Source organism: Chiloscyllium plagiosum, chromosome 28 (assembly GCF_004010195.1).
Source record: "Chiloscyllium plagiosum isolate BGI_BamShark_2017 chromosome 28, ASM401019v2, whole genome shotgun sequence".
NCBI lineage: Eukaryota > Metazoa > Chordata > Chondrichthyes > Orectolobiformes > Hemiscylliidae > Chiloscyllium > Chiloscyllium plagiosum.
In genome coordinates this window covers 41,743,550-41,763,475 of record NC_057737.1, presented here as the reverse complement: position 1 = coordinate 41,763,475, position 19,926 = coordinate 41,743,550, and the positions used below count along the sequence as shown (strand labels likewise).

General features: G+C 42.1%; 1 protein-coding gene across 6 annotated transcripts in view; it reads left to right on the top strand.

Annotated features, from left to right (window-relative positions):
* LOC122564141 (NADPH--cytochrome P450 reductase-like) overlaps positions 1-19,926 on the top strand; it is a 74,720-nt gene that overhangs the window by 11,684 nt on the left and 43,110 nt on the right. For 3 of the 6 annotated variants that reach the window (XM_043718760.1, XM_043718765.1, XM_043718762.1), the window contains exon 2: positions 17,251-17,454. In XM_043718760.1, the coding sequence (XP_043574695.1) occupies positions 17,251-17,454 (204 nt within the window). Of the gene's footprint in view, positions 1-14,419; positions 14,562-14,966; positions 14,985-16,665; positions 16,689-17,250; positions 17,455-19,926 lie in introns of those variants that run through there. The other 3 variants (XM_043718766.1, XM_043718764.1, XM_043718763.1) reach the window with 3 other exon arrangements.

Here is a 19,926-nt window from a genome sequence, read left to right as displayed (position 1 = left end):
CTGTTTGAAGTCTGTCCCATTTAGCACAGTGACAGTGCCACTCAACATGATGCAGGTTGTCCTCAATGTGAGGGTGAGACCTTTTCTCCACGAGGACTGTGCTGTGGTCACTCTTACCGATAATGTGCACTCATAGAGTTTAGAGAATGTTGACTCTCTCAATGCTGAATGGGATAGATTTTTGAAAAGATTTAGTCGCTCAAAACTGGGCATCCATGGGGCACTGCAGACCCTCAGTAGCATAATGCAGTGAAATGGTGATGAGTTAAGTTTTGCTAACCTCAGTTTCTGGTTACGGTGAATGTGTCAACCATACCACAGGAGAGCAGGAAATACCATTTAAGGATTATTTTATTCATTTGTGGGATGTGGGTGTCGCTGGCTGGCCAACATTGATAGCCTGTCCCTATTTGCCCTTGAGGTGGTGGTGAGCTGCCTTCTTGAATCGCTGTAGTCCACTTTAGATTAGATTAGATTAGATTACTTTCATTGTGGAAACAGGTCCTTCAGTCCAACAAGTCCTCACCGACCCTCCGAAGAGCAACCCACCCGGACCCATTCCCCTACATTTACCCCTTCACCTAACAGTACGGGCAATTTAGCATGGCCAATTCACCTAACCTGCACATTTTTGAACTGTGGGAGGAAACTGGAGCACCCAGAGGAAACCCACACAGACACTGGGAGAACGTGCAAACTCCACACAGTTTCCCGCCTGAGGCGGGAATTGAACCCGGATCTCTGGCGCTGTGAGGCAGCAGTGCTAACCACTGTGCCACCGTGCTGCCCCACTTGCTGTGGGTTTACGCACAATGTTGGTAGGGAGGGAATTCCAGGATTTTGACCCAACCACTGTGAAGGACCGTTGGTATACTTCCAGGTCAGGGTGGTGAGTGGTTTGGAGGCGAACTTGCAAATACTGGTGTTCCCAAGTACCTGCTGCCCTTGTCCTTCTAGGTGGAAGTGGTCGTGGGTTTGGAAGGTGCTGTCTAAGGATCTTTGAATTTCTGCAGTGCATCTTGTACATAGTACACTTTGCTGCTAGTGAGTGCTGGTGGTGGAGGGATTGAATGTTTGTAGTTGTGGTGCTAATCCAGTGGGTTGCTTTGTCCTGGATGGTGTCAAGCTTCTTGTGTTGTTGGAGCTGCCCCCATCCACGCAACTGGGGAGTATTTCATCACACTCCTGACTTGTGCCTTGCAGATGGTGAATTGACTTTGAAGTGTCAGGAGGTGAGTTACTCACTGCAGTATCCCCAGCCTCTGATCTGCTCTTGAAGCCATTGTGTTTATGTGGTGAGCACAGTTGAGTTTCTGGTCAATGGTAACCCCAAGGATGTTGACAGTGGAGGATTCAGTGGTAATATTGTTGAATGTCAAGGGGCTGTGGTTAGAGTGTCTGTTATTGGTGATGGTCATTGTCTTGCATTTGTGTGGTGCGAATGTTACTTGCCACTTGTCGGCCCAAGCCTGGATATTGTCCAGATCTTGTTGCATTTGAGCACTGACTGCTTCAGTATCTGAGGAGGCATGAATAGTGCTGAACCTTGCAATCATCGAACATCCCCATTTCTGACCTTATGATGGAGGGCAGGCCATTGATGAAGCAACTGAAAATGGTTTGGTCTAGAACACTACCCTGAGGAACTCCTGCAGAAATGTCCTGGAGCTGAGATGACTGACCCTCCACAACCACAAACATCTTCCTTTGTACCAGGTATGACTCTAACCAGGGGAGTGTTTGTCTTTGTACCAGGTATGACTCTAACCAGGGGAGTGTTTGTCGCCTGATACCCACTGATTCCAGTTTTTGCCAGGGCTCCTTGATGCCATACTCAGTCAAATGTGGCCACACTCACCTCATCTCTGGAATTCAGCTCTTTTGTCCAGGTTTGAACCAAGGCTGTAATGAAGTCAGGAGCTGAGTGACCCTGGCGGAACCCAAACTGGACATCACTGAGTAGGTTATTGCTGAGCAGGTGCTGCTTGGTAGCACTGTTGATGACCCCTTCCATCACTTTACTGATGATGGAGAGTAGATTGATGGGGCAGTAATTGGCCGGGTTGGATTTGTCCTGCTTTTTGTGTACAGAACATACCTGGCCAATTTTCCACATTGTTGGATAGTTGCCAGTGTTGTAACTGTACTGGAAGAGCTTGGCTCGGGGAGTGGCAGGTTCTGGTGCACACATCTTCACTACTATTGCCGGAATGTTATCAGGGCCCATTGCCTTTGCAGTATCCAGTGCCTCCACCGTTTCTTGATATCACGTGGAATGAATCGAATTGGCTGGAGACTGGTATCTGTGATGCTGGGGACCATTGGAGGAGCCCGAGATGGATCATCCACTCAGCACTTCTGACTAAAGATTGTTATGAATGCATCAGTCTTACCTTTTGCACTAATCTGCTGGGCTCCTCCATCATTAACGATGGGAGTATTTGAGCCTACTCCCCCAGTGAGTTATTTAGTTGTCCTCCACCATTCACAACTGGGTGTGGAAGGACTGCAGAGCTCGGATCTGATCCGTTGGATGTGGGATCGCTTAGCTCTGTCTGTAACTTGTTGTTTATGCTGTTTGGCAGGCATGTAGTCCTGTTTAGTAGCTTCGCCTGATACCTCATTTTTACATGTGCCAGGAGCAGCATCAGGCATGTCTTCAATACTCTGCATTGAACCAGGGTTGATCCCCTGGCTTGATGGTAATGATTGAGTGGGGAAAATGCCTGGCCATGAGGTTGCAGATTGTGCAAGGATGTCTGTGATAAACTGATGTACTGAACTGGTAAAGCTGAACTTTGTGTACTTGGCATGAGAGCATGCAAAGTGGATTTCGGGCACACTGGAATGTGGAGGCGAGAATGAAAAATGGTCTTGCCACCTTCTGATAAAGTATGCATCAAGAGATATTTTTAAGACAAATGAGAAAGGACTTCTTTACCAGATTGTGGTGTTTTTTATGTTTAAAAATGGCAAGTGTAATGGTGCAAAGCCATCAAGGGACTGCACTAGTCTGTGTCAATATGGATAGCATCATAGAACTGCCGCCATAAGACAGGACCAAACAGTGAGTTTTTTATCAAACCATCTGACTGATCTCCACTGTTTTTGAGACATGGATCAGGAAAGTCCATCAGTGAGAGAAAGGGAAGGTTATCATCCTGGCGACACTGAAGAGTCTGAGGAATGTCTCCCCACTTACCTGTTTGTTTCCCTGGCTAATGTCCCAAAGGCTGGGACTTCACCCCAGAGCACCAAACTCAGAAAAAATATTTTATTGCCTTTATGACACAGCAGCCCCTCTCACTTATCTGAAGAAATCACACTGAGCAGAAAAGGATTGAGCTTTTCCACTGCTAGCTCCAGTTCTTTTTCAAAATAGGTTGTAGAGTAAGATTAAATCTCATGGGATCCTGGGACATCTAGCCAATTGGATACAAAATTGGCTTGACAGTAGAAGGCAGAGAGTGGTGGTGGAGAATTGTTTTTCAGACTAGGTGCCTGTGACCAGCAATGTGCCACAAGGATCAGTGCTGGCTTCACTGTTATTTGTCATTTATACAAATGATTTGGATGAGAATTTAGTAAGTTTGCGGATGACACCAAGATTGGTGATATAGTGGACAGTGAAGAAAGTTATCTGGGAAATCAGTGCGATCTTGATCAATTGGCTAATGGGCTGAGGAATGGCAGATGTGGTTTCATTTTGATAAATGCAAGATGTTACATTTTGGTAAAGCAAACCAGGACAGAACTTGCACAGTCAATGGTCGGGCCCTAGGGAATATTTATAGAACAAAGAGATCTAGGGGTACAGGTTTATAGCTCCTTGAAAATGGAGTCACAGGTAGACAGGGTGGTGAAAAAAGGCTTTTGGTATGCTAGCTTTCATTGGTTAGAGTATTGAGTATGGGACTTGGGATGTCTTGTTACAGCTGTATAAGACAATCACAAGGTCACATTTGGAGTGCTATGTGCAATTCTGGCTGACCTACTATAGAAAGGATATCATTAAACTAGAAAGAGCGCAGAAGAGATTTACTAAGATGCTACCTGACTGGAAGGTTTGTGTTATAAGAGGTTGGATAGGCTGTGACTCTTTCTCCTGGAGAGAAGGAGTCTGAGGGGTGACCTTCTAGAGCTATATTAAATCATGAGAGGCGTAGATAGCAGACAGGTTTTCCCCATGATTAGAGTGGTGCTGGAAAAGCACAGCAGGTCAGGCCACAACAGAGGAGGAGGAAGATCGATGTAGTGGGCAAAAGCCCTTCATCAGATTCCTGATGAAGGGCTTTTGCCTGAAACATCAATTTTCCTGCTCCTCGGATGCTGCCTTTCCTGCTGTGCTTTTCCAGCACCACTCTAATTTTGACTCTGATCTCCAGCATCTGCAGTCCTCACTGTTGTCTAGGTTTTCCCCATGGTCAGGGAGTCTAAAACTAAATGGTGTAGTTTTAAGGTGAGAGAGGAGAAATACAAAAGGGCCTGGAGAGGCAATTTTCTCTCATACAGGCTGGTGAGCATCTGGAACGGACTGTCAGAGTTGTTGTTGGAAGCTAGCATAATTTTGTCATTTAAGAAACATTTAGACAGGTACATGGATGGAATAAGTAAGGAGGGATGGACCAAATGCAGGCAAATGGGACTAGTTTAAATTTTGAAAGCTGGGCGGTATGAGCAAGTTGTGCCAAACTGTCTGTTCTCGAGACCTCTGACTCTCAAATCTTTCACTGTAGAAGGTCAGGCCATTGTGCGGTGCAAACAAATTGATAGTCATTTTATTATCACTACTGCACCACTGTTTTCATTTTTTAGGGCCAAGGAAGTTTGTAGACAAACCGAATCTCTCACATTCCCCCTGCTACCTTGAAGCTTCATTTAATATACATTCCAGTTCAATGGATGGCAATTTTACTGCATTCTACCCTAATCTATATGGCCAAGCACTTTCCTCACCAATTAGTCTGGGAACCAACCTTGAATCATTTCAGAACAACATCCTTGAAGTTGTATATCTAAACAAGTAGGTCTAAAAGTATATCTAAAGTTTGACACCAAGTGAAGCTAAACAATAGAATTAACACAGGCAGAGCTGAGTGATCCCACAGCCAATGGCAGTGATCAAAGTTTTGCAGCTCTGCCTATTCCAGTCATGAATCATGAAGGACAATTAATCAACTAACAGATGATACAGCCGAGTACATGAGTAAAAGGCAAGGCAAACAGTTTTTGACTATCTTCAGTCAACACTGCTGAGTGAATAATGCCTCTGTAACTCTCCCTGAGGTCCCCATCATCAAAAGCCAATTTTCAGCCAATTCAATTCATACGATATGATATCAAAAGATAGCTAAGTTCACCAGATACACTGAATGCGAGTCCTGACAGCATCCCGAATTGCAGTTCTAGAGGTTTGTGCTCCTAAGCTGGCTGAACCCAATCAAAATGTTTTAATTCAGTTACAACACTCCTATCTAACCGAAAGTGTAAACTTGCTCAGGTGTGCCCTGTCCACAAAGCAGTGTAAACCAAACACCACCCATTAGTGTATTCTTGATCATCAGCAAGGTGATACCTGTTGTTGACAATTTTGTTAAATCACACTTGCTCACACATAAACTACTCACCAAATGGACTGCAATGGTTCAAGAAGGTGGCTTATCACAAGGGTAACTAGGGATGTACAAAAGTGCTGGCCAAGCCGGTAACAACCAAATCTCAGCAATTCTTTGCAAACCGTGCCCAGCCTAGGGTCCTGACAGGACCACTCCACTCCAGACCTTATTGCAGACTTGGTCCAAACATGGAGGTAAGAGCAGACTCCCAGAGACAAGGTGAGAATGACTGCCTTTGATGTCAAACCAGCATTTGACTGTGGTATTGAGGAGCCCGAGTAAAATTGAAGCCAAGGGGACTGGGGCAGTCTCCCTAAATGCCTATCTTGTAGGAAGGTGGTTGTGGCTGTTGGAGGCCAATTGCTTTCCCTCTGTTTTTCATAAATCTTGTACCTCTTTTTGTTGCCTCCTCCATCTTAGTGAATGTATTGAGGTCATGCCACGACAACATCATCTATTAGCACCAGATACAGTTTAATTTAAATATTAAAACTCTCAGGATTTGTCATGGTTCACACTTCCTGCCAGTATAAATAATAATTGACATGTTATCTGTAACCAACTAAATTGTGGGAGATTGGAGTCGAGTAAGAATATTCTTAAGAGCTTCTTCTGGGCACAGAGGGTTATGTGTTTTGAATTTTTCTTTATGAACAGTTCATATTATTTTGTGCAAGTTCTTGTACTTTGAAATTACTCCAATTAAAGTGGCGTGGGTGATGATGAATGAAAAGATTATCATACTGATCTATATTTGAGTTGGTTATGCAAGATGTGTAATTCAGATGGGCAGGGCTGTGGATAAGCATTATAACGCATACTAGATTGCAGATATCTATAGTATAGTAAAGTTTTGCAATATTTATAATGTGACATGTAGATTACCAAGTTTCTGATTGCAATTAAAACTCCTTAAAAGGTCAAATGTTAGGTACACAATGCACAGTGAATGCTAGTCATACACCATTTGTATTCAGGAAGGAAACTAATGGAGAGTTATTGTAAGCAACTTTTTAAATAAAAATTTCCTTTCATTCATCCCTGTCTGGGGGAAAAAATATTGATCCCTCATGGGAGCACCACTTTTGCCTGTAACTGGTAATGTCTCCAAGTGTCATTTATAACTTGAAAATTTTGATCATTAGTGTGGATGAGCAGCCTCGCTGCTGGGCGAACCTATGGATTCAATCCTGTGTACATCTAGCCATTCAGCACCTTTTTTCCAGTGATTGGGAATTGGAACAGTTGTTGTGGGGCGAGGGGGGGGTGGAATCCCTCGTCTCCTATGCTGCTGAGACTCCTGTCGGTTAAATTAATACATAAACTGAGTAGAGCCTTCCATCTTTTTTATGCACCAGGTACAATTCTCCCATTGGAGAGATGCTTTGCAATCATTTTCCTGGGGTTTCATTTACTTAGTCACCATAACTTTGGAGTTTTGGAATCCTGCTGAAAAGTGAAAGACTGGCGATTGAAACAGTAGAAACCCAGAGGAAATGTTATTGGTGTTATCTGAGTACTCGTTTTTGTATGCTTTGGGTTGCTGAGTAGTACACAATTAATTAATTTTGATTGCTCATCTAATACTATATCTATACAATACCAATATTCTGCTCCATTCTTCCTTTTTATTATTCTGGAATCATTTCTGAATCCACGCTGCGGAAGAGGGCTGTATTCAACAGTGCAACTACATGCACAGTTATTAGTCACACTTGCAATTAGTCAATCTGCGAATCAATTCCCTTCACATTGTCCAAAGCTGCAGTAAGTGAAGCAATTGCTCTCGACGTGCTGATAAGCTGCAGCCACAACCGAGGTGTTAGTCCTGAAGCAGCAGTCTGCGGGTAAGCGCAGGACTGTCATTGCCGCTGTTTGCTGGGGAGGGTTTTAAACTGCCCATCACACATTGCACTGCATTTGTCCCATGATGCAGGGCACCTCCAAAAGCAGCCGAGTCGTTGGTCGCAGCTGTCGGGGTTTGCATTTTGTCATGTTGTGAAAGTTGGAGAGAAAGCTAAATGGGAGGGTGGGGAGAAAGGAATGAAAGGTTTAAGTTTATAGGGTGAAATGAAGTGGGAAGCTTATATGGGGCGTAAGCACTGGCATATGTCCACAGAGTGAATAAAAATAGACTATCTCCTTGGGTCTAAGTGCTTTCCGGTTGAGAAATGAAAACCAACAGCAAGGATACTATGTTGTTCCAATCAATCTAAGGTTTATCGGGTTATGCTGCCCATTTGGTCCAAACTAAAATGACTTTACTAAATCATATCGACAATATAATTGAGCATATTTATTACTTCGTGCCTACAGTGCCTCTGGATTTATATTAAAAAAATTGAAATATAGTTTTAACCACCTATCAAATCTCAGAGTAGTGGTTATCTCCGGTCAGCAAGAGAAAAAAGCAGGCTTCTGAGCTCCGAGCCATGGTCTAATTTCCAGCATCTAAGACTTCTCTTGTGAGAGAGGCCTGGACTAAAGTGCCCTTTTCAAAGAAGGAAGAAACAACAAGTTTTGTAAGTCATCTGTCAAAGCCTCCATTCATCCTAAAGCACCATGAAGGCAATAACATGTTACTGTTTCAGCACATTTGTACAAAACAAGAACACACAAATAATGTTTTAGTAATATTGACTGATGGGATAACTCTTGTCCAAGGCACCAGGAGAATCTCCAGTTGCTCCTTGAATTGATGCCATGAGGTCCGTTACACTTCTCTCTGGGGACAGATAGAGCCTCAATTGCTGTCTCTTCTGAAAGAGAGCACTATCTGAATACTACAGTAGATTATGTGCTCACGTCTCAAAGCCACAGCCCCCTCGTTTAGGAGACTGACATTCAAAACTGAGAGACTAAGGGACTGAAATGTAGTTTTTACACTGGTGCACCAGATACTGAAAAGTTAAATCTAGAACTTTGCTTCAATCTAAACTATGTCAGTAGGAAGGGAAATACTTTGAATCAAGCTAATGGAAGATTGAACTTGGGGAAGATATTTTAGTAGAAAAATGGCAATACTTGAAACGGTGAGAAGATGGAAGCTGAAACCCTGAATTGAGGCTCAGTGGTATTTCTGAATGGATGACCTGAAATGGAATGATTGACATTCCTTGCTTTTGTTTTTTGGGTGAATCTTGATGCTGATAATGTGTATATAGTGTAACAGGCAGCACAAATTATGATGCATGAGCTTTGCTTGTTTTGATGTCTGAAAAGGAGTGCGCCAAGCATCTGGTGTCAGTGAAGCTCGAGATCTGTTACCACTTCCTTAAAATTACTTACCATCCATTTGCAGTTGATTTCCAGAGTGAACTTAAAGAGCAGATCTCCATTTTCGATGTGGTTCCGACTGCTTCAGGGTTGAAAATGCTTACTTGTAATTTTGGTGCATGCTGTATCGCACCAGAGTTTTGACCATTTTGCTCTCTGCCAACACTTTGAAGACTTTTTTTGTCTTGTTCAAATGGTGTGCGGTTTTGTAACATTTTTCTACTAGTATGATTAGTTCCATGGGTGCTATATTTATCAATAATGGCTAATCAAAAGAAATTGCAAAGAACTTCCTCCAGTCAGGTGATTGGTTAGTTTATCCTATTCTCATCCATGTTAAATGGAGCATGCCAGTGGTTTCAGCCATAGAGCAGGATATTCAAACTGAAGTCTGGCAATCTGCCTCATGAGGCTTTGATGAGCTTTGACTTATCCATTGACTTATCTGTACTATTTAAGTTAATTACTCCGGAGGTTTGGGGGAAGAAACTTGGTTTTGCGTGTTCAGATATGAGACATCTAACAATCAGTCAGAATTGCCAACTTGCAATTCATTGCCCGTCAGTGAGATGTGAACTCTGATACAGCCTACCCTTCGTTCTTTCCACCAAGTTAGAGAAATAGAACCTTGAACACTTATGATGTTGTTTAAGTATCGGAGTCTTGGCTTTGCCATGTTGGATATCTCTGTCCCTTCTTCGGATAAGGGAGCTGACCATTGACTCCATCTGTACATCCCGCTGCCTCGGGAAGGCAGCCAACATCATTTAAGACAGCTCCCACCCGGCTATAATCTCTTCCAATCTCATTCTGTCAGGCAGAAGATGCAAAAGCTTAAACACACCTATCAACAGGTTCAAAAACAGCTCCTTCCCCACTGTTATCAGACATCTGAATGGACCTCTCGAATTTTAAATTTAAATGTTGATCATGTTCTTTGTACACCACCTCTGCAGCTTTAACGTTTATACTCTTCGCTCTGTCCTATTGTTCTAATGCACTTTGCATGGTGTGATCTGTCTGTACTGCATATTAATCAAAATATTTTGCTGTACCTAGGTACAAGTGGTAATAAATTAATTCAAATGTCCAATGTGACAACATGGCTGGCATATTCAGCACAAGTATTATTTCATTTTTAAAAATTCTTTCTCTTTTTCTCTCTTCTTCACCCCCCACCCCCACAACCTTCCACTAATGCTTACAGACAGTTGTACTCAGCTCTGTCCTCCAGAAAAGGCTGTTGCCATTCTTCAAGCAGGAGCCTTAATCCAGAATGTCAGCAAAGCTCATCTGTGGGGATGAGCTGATGAGGAAAAGTATTGCAGTCAAACCTAGTCTTTTTCTCTCCTTCAACCCCCCGGTACTCCCAAGCTCCCTTCATAGCCAATAACCATTTTTCTTTCCGATCCCAGTTTAGCTGTAATGTACCTGAAGAGCCCCATTAGTCACTGAGTATATTCAGTGCAGAGATCCCCTGATTCTACAGGTGGTGCTGAGGAAGATCAGTCCTAATCTAGTTGAATGACAGAGCAGGCTTGAGATGCTGAATGGCCAATATCTCCTATTTCCCACATTTGTATGACCAGAGGAAGATGGTGTGAGGAAGAGGATGAGAAATCGGTGTATGCATATTTACAACACTTCACGGATTTTAAACTTCTCATGGCGTGATTGGGATGGCAGCTTTTCTTTTATTACTGTGTCTCTCTGAAGTCTGGCAAAGGCAAGTTCCATGCATAAATCCAATCACTTAGTGCCACTCATCAATAGTGCAGCAGATTGCTTGAGGTTATTAATTCTTCTACAGATTTGCATCGGCTTCTTTAATACTGTAGCTAATACCGATTTGTTTTTGTGTAAGACCAACTCTTCCAAATGATTTCTTGAGTTATTGAAAAACCAGAATATCCTTTTACCTGAATTTGTTTTATTGGTCCCTTGGTTATGGGGCTGATTTTAAGACTATGAACCTGGCTATCAGCAGCTTCCACTTAGCTAGCAGCAAATAGTTGTTGTCTTGCAATGCATTAGCCTATCCACATGTCATAGCTGGTCTATCAGTCAGTCATTCATGTAGAAAAACATGTTCTACTTGGTGAAATTCTTTAATTTAAAAACACCTTTCCAGTTAAATATCTGGGCAGAAAAATAACTGGAACCACAAACTTTATTCTATCAGAAGTGCAGTATCCTTCAGCTTTGCATGTTTGACCTTGATCAACTTATCATGCTTCTGTTGTTGTCCTCAATTGTATGGATTTCTGGGATTTTTACGTAATATATCAAGGTTCAATGGTAAACTTTTCCTTTGAAAAATGAAATGTTATTCGTGGGTGTTTCATGTATGGAATGGACTTCCTGAGGAAGTGGTGGGTGTGGGTACAGTTAAAACATTTAAAAGATATTTGGGTAAGTGCATGATTTAGGAAAGGTTTGGAGGGATATGGGCCAGGAGCAGGCAGGTGGGACTAGTTTACTTTGTGATTATGGTCAGCCTGGACCGTTTGGACTGAAGGGTCTGTTTCCGTGCTCTGTGACTGACAAATTGCACATTATTTTTGCGGAGGTCTCGATCCTGTTTGTCTACCTCCAGAGCCAGTCACTTATTAAATGAGTGCATTTTAAAAGTTTTCTCTGGTCAGTTTCATCTGCGTTGACATCAAGCTAACTAGGTTAGATATAGCGCTTTCGAAATAAAAATAACTTTTAAAAAGATTCCCACCCTCTCAAAGAAAAAAAACGTTTTTAACCTTGCCTCAATGCATAGATCCTCTTGAATGCTCCCTTTTCCACCAACGTATGCTTCCTTACCAGTTCCTTTCAGGTCAGCTTTAATGTGTGTCATGGAACACCTTAGACCTCCTGTTACTGTAACTGCACTATGTAACTCTAAATTACATAGGTCATGGACTCTGTCTAATAGCTTAGTAAGAGTAGGGGCACCACTAAAGAATTCACCTTTCCCTTATTTAAAAACAAGCGAAGATTGCACAGTACCAAATTTGTATAGGATCTTGTGATAACGTGTCCAAATTCCTTGTTGTGCAGCATGTGCCTAGAAAGTGATTGTGTAACCAGTTCATTTTCCCTTTTATCACTTTGTGTAATAAAGAGAAATGTAAAAATGGAAGATCAAGGTCTCCTTTGCTCAGGTTAGTTCATGAGGAGAGAGGCATAAATTCCTGCGATATCAATTGGCCAGATGATTCCTAATCTTGTGCCCAAAGAATTTCAGTGACTAAGGCCCACATGAAGTGCTGTGTCACAGTAACGTGCTGACCTGTGTGGAAATTGCTGACACTGTTCAAGTTGGGAAATAACTTCCACGTGACAATTTTGAACTGCATTTAGCCCAGGGTCATTTTGAAGTGTAATTATTAAATGTGGAACTAGTCAGTGGTTAGCTTTACAATAATAAGAGTGCAGGTTTTGACTTTGTGTACTGGGTATGAAAGAACGTTTGAATAGTACTGATTCATGACTGCAGGAAGCATTTTGTAGCCAAAAAGTACTTTTCCTTGGTGTAGCTATTGTAATAGGTTGAAACTTTATTGCTGGAACAGCACAGCAGGTCAGGCAGCATCCAGGGAACAGGAGATTCGACGTTTCGGGCACAGGCCCTTCTTCATTCCTGAAGAAGGGCCTGTGCCCGAAACGTCGAATCTCCTGTTCCCTGGATGCTGCCTGACCTGCTGTGCTGTTCCAGCAATAAAGTTTCAACTTTGATCTCCAGCATCTGCAGACCTCACTTTCTCCTCGTAGCTATTGTAATAACATGGGGAAAAGCAGTAGTCAACTTGCACAAACTCTTAAATAGTAATGAAATAAATGACCGCATTTTTTTATTTCAAGTCGAGTGACCCTTATGTTTTTGCCAGTCTGTAGGACAGCTAGCAGAACTGTCTGCCGTTACTGGCCTAATTCAGTCCTGGTGGAGATGCAAAGTTGTCTGGAAATAACAAGTAATGGTCGACAGATGTTTCTGAGAGTGGATAATAGCTTCTAGTGGTGTTCAGCTGTCTTGGTTTTGGGTCCCGTTGCTGTTTGTCGAAGATGGTAATGGTTTGCAGCGACGTGTGGGAGACCTAGTTGAAAAATTTTCAAATGGTGCAAAAATTTGCCAGGTAGCCGGCAGTGACAAGGACGGTTATTGACTATAACATGATATCAATGGCTTGGTTGAAATAATGGTGACTGGAATTTAAATCCAGAGAATTTTGATATTATACATTTGAGGGAGGCAACGAAAGCAGGAAAATGCAATTCGTGGGATGATAGTGAGAGGGATAGAGAAAATGAGACCTTGAAAGATACACCCGCAGGTCCCTGCATTTGCAAGATGGTAGATCAGGTGGTAAAGAGCTATGGGATGTTTACCTTCCTTGGGCATTGAATGCAAGAGCAGGGATGTGATGCTGAAAATCTGATACTGGTTAGGCCACTGTTGGAGTTTTGTGTATAGTTCCGGTCACTACTGCTGGGACGATATAATGCTGTTAAGAGAGTACAAAAGGAGATTTACAAGCATTTCAGGATTTGAAAATTGTAGGAATGAGGAAAGGTTGAACCGGCTTGGATTGTTTCCCTCAGAGGAAGGTGAGGGGTGACTTACTTGAAGTATACAAATAAATGAGGGGCTTGAATGGAATGACAGAAAACTTGCGTTCCCCTAGTCTAGAGGTCAAAGGCAAGGGGTTGCAGGTGTTAGGTGGAGTAGAAGAGATGTGAAGAAAATCTCTTTTTCATCCAGAGAGTAGTGGGTGTCTGGAGTTCGCTACTCATTTTGATTGAGACACAAACACGTTTAAAAGGAACCTGCTTCTGAAATGTGTGTTCTGCTATAACACACGTTTCATTAACACAAATTCAGTATAACACGATTGATGAATTGGATCACTGTTTCTAAAGTTTTAAAGCGTGTATTGGTTGCAATGCGATTCCGGCCCCACTAGTTTAAATAGTGCTGTTATTATGTGATTTCCTTAACGTATGATTGTACACGGATATAGCAGAACTGACTGACTGTACCAGTAAGTGGGATTAGAGTGAGTAGCTGGTTATTCAGCCATAATGGACTGAATGGCCTCACTCTGTGCTCTAACTTTTCAATTGTTCTATATTTCCCTGGTTGTTGCTCTTTAAAATTGATCTGGCAAGTTAATGTTGTATTATAATGTGGCTACTGATAATTCTCATTAGGTTCTGGATTTTGTTTTACATTAGGTTCATTTTTCAGTGCAGACCAGTGATGACAGTTGACCAGTAGTTGAAAGCCTCTTTATATAGGATAGACACAATTCTCAAGGCTAACAGATCTTTATTTGTTCTTTAGTCTGGGAGATGTTTACAGCTGAAGTGGTTGCCTGAGCACGTATATGGAGTTAAATTAATCACCACCTGCAGGTTACTGTTCAGATTTTCTGGGCAAAGGTCTGCGATCTGAATACTTCGGACAGATGATTTGTGTTTCTCCTGGTACTGCAAAACTGCTTGTCTGGCGTGACTCAGCACTGTTGAAGTAAAGCTGAGCAGAAAAGCAAGCAGAGGTTGCATTCTGCCTTCAGTTACCCAATGCAGAGCTACGTCAACAGTAGTTACAGACAGCTGGAGATTTTATGCTCAAGACTCTGGAGTGATTTATCACCCATGCTGTTCTCTTACCTTCAAGTGTGTATGCTCATTCTTATGGAATGGGAATGGAGGGGTGGAAATGAGAAGGTTTGCTATAACAAATAAAGGTGCCAACCTACAATGAAGACACACGATATGGTTTGAACACGTCTGTTGATCAGTTTGAGTTAGTGAACACAACTTTCCTGTGTTGGTCATGCTTGAACTTTCTGACTTTTCTATACCAGTACTGTGTAAGATGAATTACTGTACATTCAATACCTGCAATGTCCCTCTTTGAATCACATTAGTGGGCGGCACAGTGGCTCAGTGGTTAGCACTGCTGCCTCACAGCACCTGGGACCTGGGTTCAATTTCCGGCTCGGGAAACTGACTGTGTGGAGTTCGCACATTCTCCCCGTGTCTGTGTGGATTTCCTCCGGGTGCTCCGGTTTCCTCCCACAGTCCAAAGATGTGCAGGTCAGGTGCCCATAGTGTTAGGTGATTAGTCAGGGTAAATGTAGGGGAATGGGTGGGTTGCTTTTCAAAGGGTTCGTGTGGACTTTTTGGGCCAAAGGGTCTGTTTCCACCCTGTAGGTAATCTAATCTAATCTAACCTAACCTAACGTGAATAATTTACCACAGATAACACTCAAGCTAAGCTACTGGTGACTCTCTTTTAATATATTAAATAATTTTTAATATTTCTCCTTTTAAGCTTGTTCATATTTCTACTGGTCAGCGTTTTATTTCAGTTATGCTGCCTGTCAACCATAGTTCACAAGTTAGCACTTTTTGGAATCAGGAGATTATAGGATCAAACCCCCCCCCCCCTTCTATGTGACTCCCAATTCGATGTAGCATTAAGGGAGAGCTGCACTGTCAGAGGTGCCATCTTTCAGATTTTGTCGCTGATGCTCAGGCAGACTCTCAATGTGGTACAATTGTGTGTACTGGAAGCTACATATTAATAGACAGAGTTGTGTTCCTTACAGACAGAAAGGCAGGTGCACAAAGTGCCTGTTTTGACTCATGAAAATGTTTTATCCTTTACTTTGGTATTTCTTGTGAATCGCCGTAATGAGTCCAAGATATCCAACTCCAACAAATTGCCTTGTTTCTCCCCAGTGATACTCTGGTCTAGTGTTATTGTTTGTCTTTTCATCATAGTGTTCTAGTGCCTGCTTGAAGTTTCAATTCTCTATGACAGCTGTGGCTTTTACTTGGGGTTTAACATAGTTGAGAGTATTGGAGCTCAGAAACATTGATTCATGAATAAGGGTTTTTTGTTGTGGTTTTTGAGTTTGTGAAAAGTCACTTCCCTGTTCAAACTGCCATGTCATTGTTGAATAAATCTGCTTTGAATTGTGGCATGTGTTCAGTGCCCCAACTCCCGTTGTTAAAGTGCAGCAGGATGTGAAAATCTGCTAATTGATCCTAAATTTGCTAGCCAGCAATGTAAAGCCAGCATTTTCACTTCTACAATTTTAGTTACCAAATATTGCAGGAGGAAGAAATTCAGGTGATGTGTTGGCTGGGTTCATTGTAACTGGGTTTTTATTTCTTTAACATAGAGAGTATTGAATAGAATTTACAGTGTAGACATTTGGCTTTTGTTTAGAATCCAACTGCACTTTCCCTTGCCCCACTTCCTCGAACCTTAGCATATCTTCATACTCCTTATTCCCTCCCAGTAACCCTTTTATTATCTGGCACCTATGAAACCAGGAATGTGCTGATTAATCAAATACCTCAGATAATCAAGTGGTGTACATAGTCAAGGTAAAAATGCACACAACATAAAGAAATGTAATGCAGGAGGTATATACATCACTGTGATACAGCATAAATCACTTCAATAACAATGCAACTGGGCCTTATATAAAACTTAGAGTCAAGATTAGAGTGGTGCTAGAAAAGCACAGCAGGTCAGGCAGCATCCGAGGAGCAGGAAAATTGACGTCTGTGGCAGGAGCCCTTCATCAGGAAGGGCAGATTCCTGATGAAGGGCTCCTGCCAGAAACATCGATTTTCCTGCTCCTCAGATGCTGCCTGACCTGCTGTGCTTTTCCAGCACCATCTAATCTTGACTCAAATCTCCAGCATCTGCAGTACTCACTCTTGCCTTATATAAAACTTACCAGCAGAGAGCCTTTTCTCTCAACTGACAACTCGCATGCCGCAGTAGGTCACAGTATTTGAGGAGAAATTGACTCAAAGTCGAATCAACTGTTGACATTTCATGTGACTGTTCAATTGAACAAGTATATTTACATTGAAGTAAATAGATTTTTTAAAAATCTGTAGTAATTGGACAGAATAATATAGTAAACTTTGCCATAGTTAAAGGACAGCATTTATTTGCTGGTTCAAAGGTGCCAGTTAAAACAAAGTTTGCTGTACTTTTCTAGGAGCTCCTTAAATACATCTGATATCGTTTGCCTCAGCATTAATTAGATAGCTGGTTCCACAATGCAATCGCTGTTTGTTTGGATAAAGACTTTTCTCCAAAATTTCATGTTTTTAATATTGCCTGTCTATCCTTTTGTTGTTAACCCCTAGTTTGAATCTCCCTGACCAGTAGAAACATTCTGTTTCATCCTCCACACCCTCTGTCTCATGGTTTAGCTCAACAAGTGCGATTTTGTATAGCCACTAGGCCACAGAGCAAGTTTGTTGGGAAAACTGAACTAAAAGCAGAAATCATCTTTGCGTAAGACTGACATTTTATTTCTTGTTTTGGCAGTTTTGTCAACATGGATTCATCTGAAGGGAAGTTTGGGGCATCAGCAGCAGACAATGCTGGTGAGTCGCCAGTGGCAGTGGAAGAATCGTTCTTCAGTACGTTGGACATCTTCCTGTTCTCCCTTATTGTTGGGTTTGCAATCTACTGGTTTTTCTTCAGAAAGAAAAAAGTGGAAATCCCAGACTACAAAACAATCCAGCCACAGTAAGTGTTTAAACAAAAATTCCCAGAGTCTTAATTAAATATCTCATGGTGTTCCCCTTGAGGGGAACAAAACAATATTTTTTTTTTCCCCCTACTTTAGTTTCTTTTGATCTCGAGTAACTCTCTGAAATTGAAGCAGATGTGTTTTCAAAACTGGTTCCATATTTAACTACACTTATCAGCTCTGTCAGTAAGCCTATCTATCTGTCTATTTCTATTTCCTTAACATCGTTTCACTTTCTCCCATGACTGTGCCTTTAACTACCAAGATTCTGGAATTTCCTCTTTTTTTTCCCCCCCCCTCCCACCTCTCTTTTAAACTGCTCCTTAAAACTTATCTCCTTGACCACCCTTTTAACTATTTGCCATAATATCATCTTCTATGGCTTGATATTAAAGTTTATTACATAATAACCATGCGAAATGTCTTGAGCCATTGTTCTACATTTAAAGAATTGTAAGAGTACAAGGTTTAGTTCTCTTTTTGAAGTTATTTTAAACAATCTTTACTTTCTGGTTTGAAGGTATTTCAGTAACTTAATGTCCTCTCACCCCTTTGCTGTAATTCTTGCTTGTGTGTCTCCTGGGGTGTTTTAATGTTCCTTTTTATTGTTACACTTTATTGCTGCACTTCAGCTTTGTTTGAATGCTATATGACAGCAGTCCATCATGTAAGTGAACGCAAGTTGTGTAACACACAGGAGGCAGTAGGGGGTCACGGGAGGGACTGAACAGTGGGGCGGCACAGTGGTTAGCACTGCTGCCTCACAGCGCCAGAGACTCGGGTTCAATTCCCGACTCGGGCGACTGATTGTGTGGAGTTTGCACATTCTCCCCGTGTCTGCGTGGGTTTCCTCCGGGTGCTCCGGTTTCCTCCCACAGTCCAAAGATGTGCAGGTCAGGTGAATTGGCCATGCTACATTGCCCGTAGTGTTAGGTAAAAGGGGTAAATGTAGGGGAATGGGTGGGTTGCGCTTCAGCGGGTCGGTGTGGACTTGTTGGGCCGAAGGGCCTGTTTCCACACTGTAAGTAATCTAATCTAAAAAAAAACAGTGATTGAGAGGAGCAGTTCAGCCATTTGGGAGTGTAAAAGGTTATCTGAGGCCTGACCGCCCTCTGGGTACACGCAAAGGGGGATCTGCCCAGATTTAATTGAAAGCTAGCAATGAATTAGTGAGATGGCCTATCCTGGAAAGGAAATTTGCAGTCTCTTGCCCAAACTAATGAGAGGCAAAGGAGGTGCTTTTTAAAAAAAAGACAACATTGTCTAAACCCATGTGTCTCTAAAAAACACCATCAATGATTGTAATTTGCAAAAATTAAGTGGTTCATTGCGAACATATGTAGATAAATAAGAGCAGCCCTTTGAGTCTGCTGTGTCCTTACTTGGATCATGGCTAATCTTCGATATTAGGTCCACTTTCCCACCACGTTTCTTGATCTCCCTTCTGCCCAAGAATCCTATTGATCTGGATCTTGACTGTATTAGGACTCCGCTGGAGAAGAGAATACCAAAGATTCACAACCCTCTCAGTGGGGAATCATGTCTCCATCCTTCTCTCAGGATAAGGAATCTAGAATTATTCATTTGCAATTTTGTATTCTTCTGGTAGCAGGAATATTTTTTCAGTATTTACCCTTATCATTTTGCTTGTTGAAATGAGGTCACTTCACAACCTTCTCATCTGCAGACAGTTGTATCTTGCATTTTCTCTTGTGCGTTATAATCTCCAGAAAACCTGGTTTCAAAAGCCACCATGGCAGAAGGTGGAATTTGAATTCAATAAAAATCATAATCCTAAAACTGTGAAAACCTATCTGGTTCACTAATGCTTCCCTTTTAAGGGAGCTAGCTGCTGGTCTAGCCTAGTGTGATTCCACACTCGCAGCAATACAGTTGACTGTTACTTGCTCTCTGAAATGTCATGGCAAGCTATTTGGTTATATCAACCACTAGAAATGACAGAAGGAATGAAACTGTACAGATTACCTGGAATCAACTAGAGCTTTGGAATCAACAGTGACAAACACCTTGTCAACCCTGCAAAATTCTCCCTGCTAACATCTGAAGACTAGTGCTACCATTGAGAGAGCCGTCTGACTAGTCAAGCAACAGCCTGTCGCAACCATGCACACACAATTGTACCTTACACACAATATCCCACACATCACCATCCCTGGATGTATCCTGTTAAGGTTTACGGTGTCCTGAGTGCATTCTTTTTCTCCTTGGGGGCCTCTGTTTACATTCAGTATGTACTGATCATGACATTTCCATAAGACTAGAAGATATAGGAGCAGAATTAGGCCAATAAGCCTGTTGAGTCCGTTCTGCCACTCAATCGTGGCTGACCTGTTTCTCAACCCCATTCTCCTACCTTCTCCCTGTAACCTTCAGATTCCCTTACTAATCACAAATCTACTCATCTCTGTCTTACATACAATGAATGACCTGATTTCCACAGTCTTCTG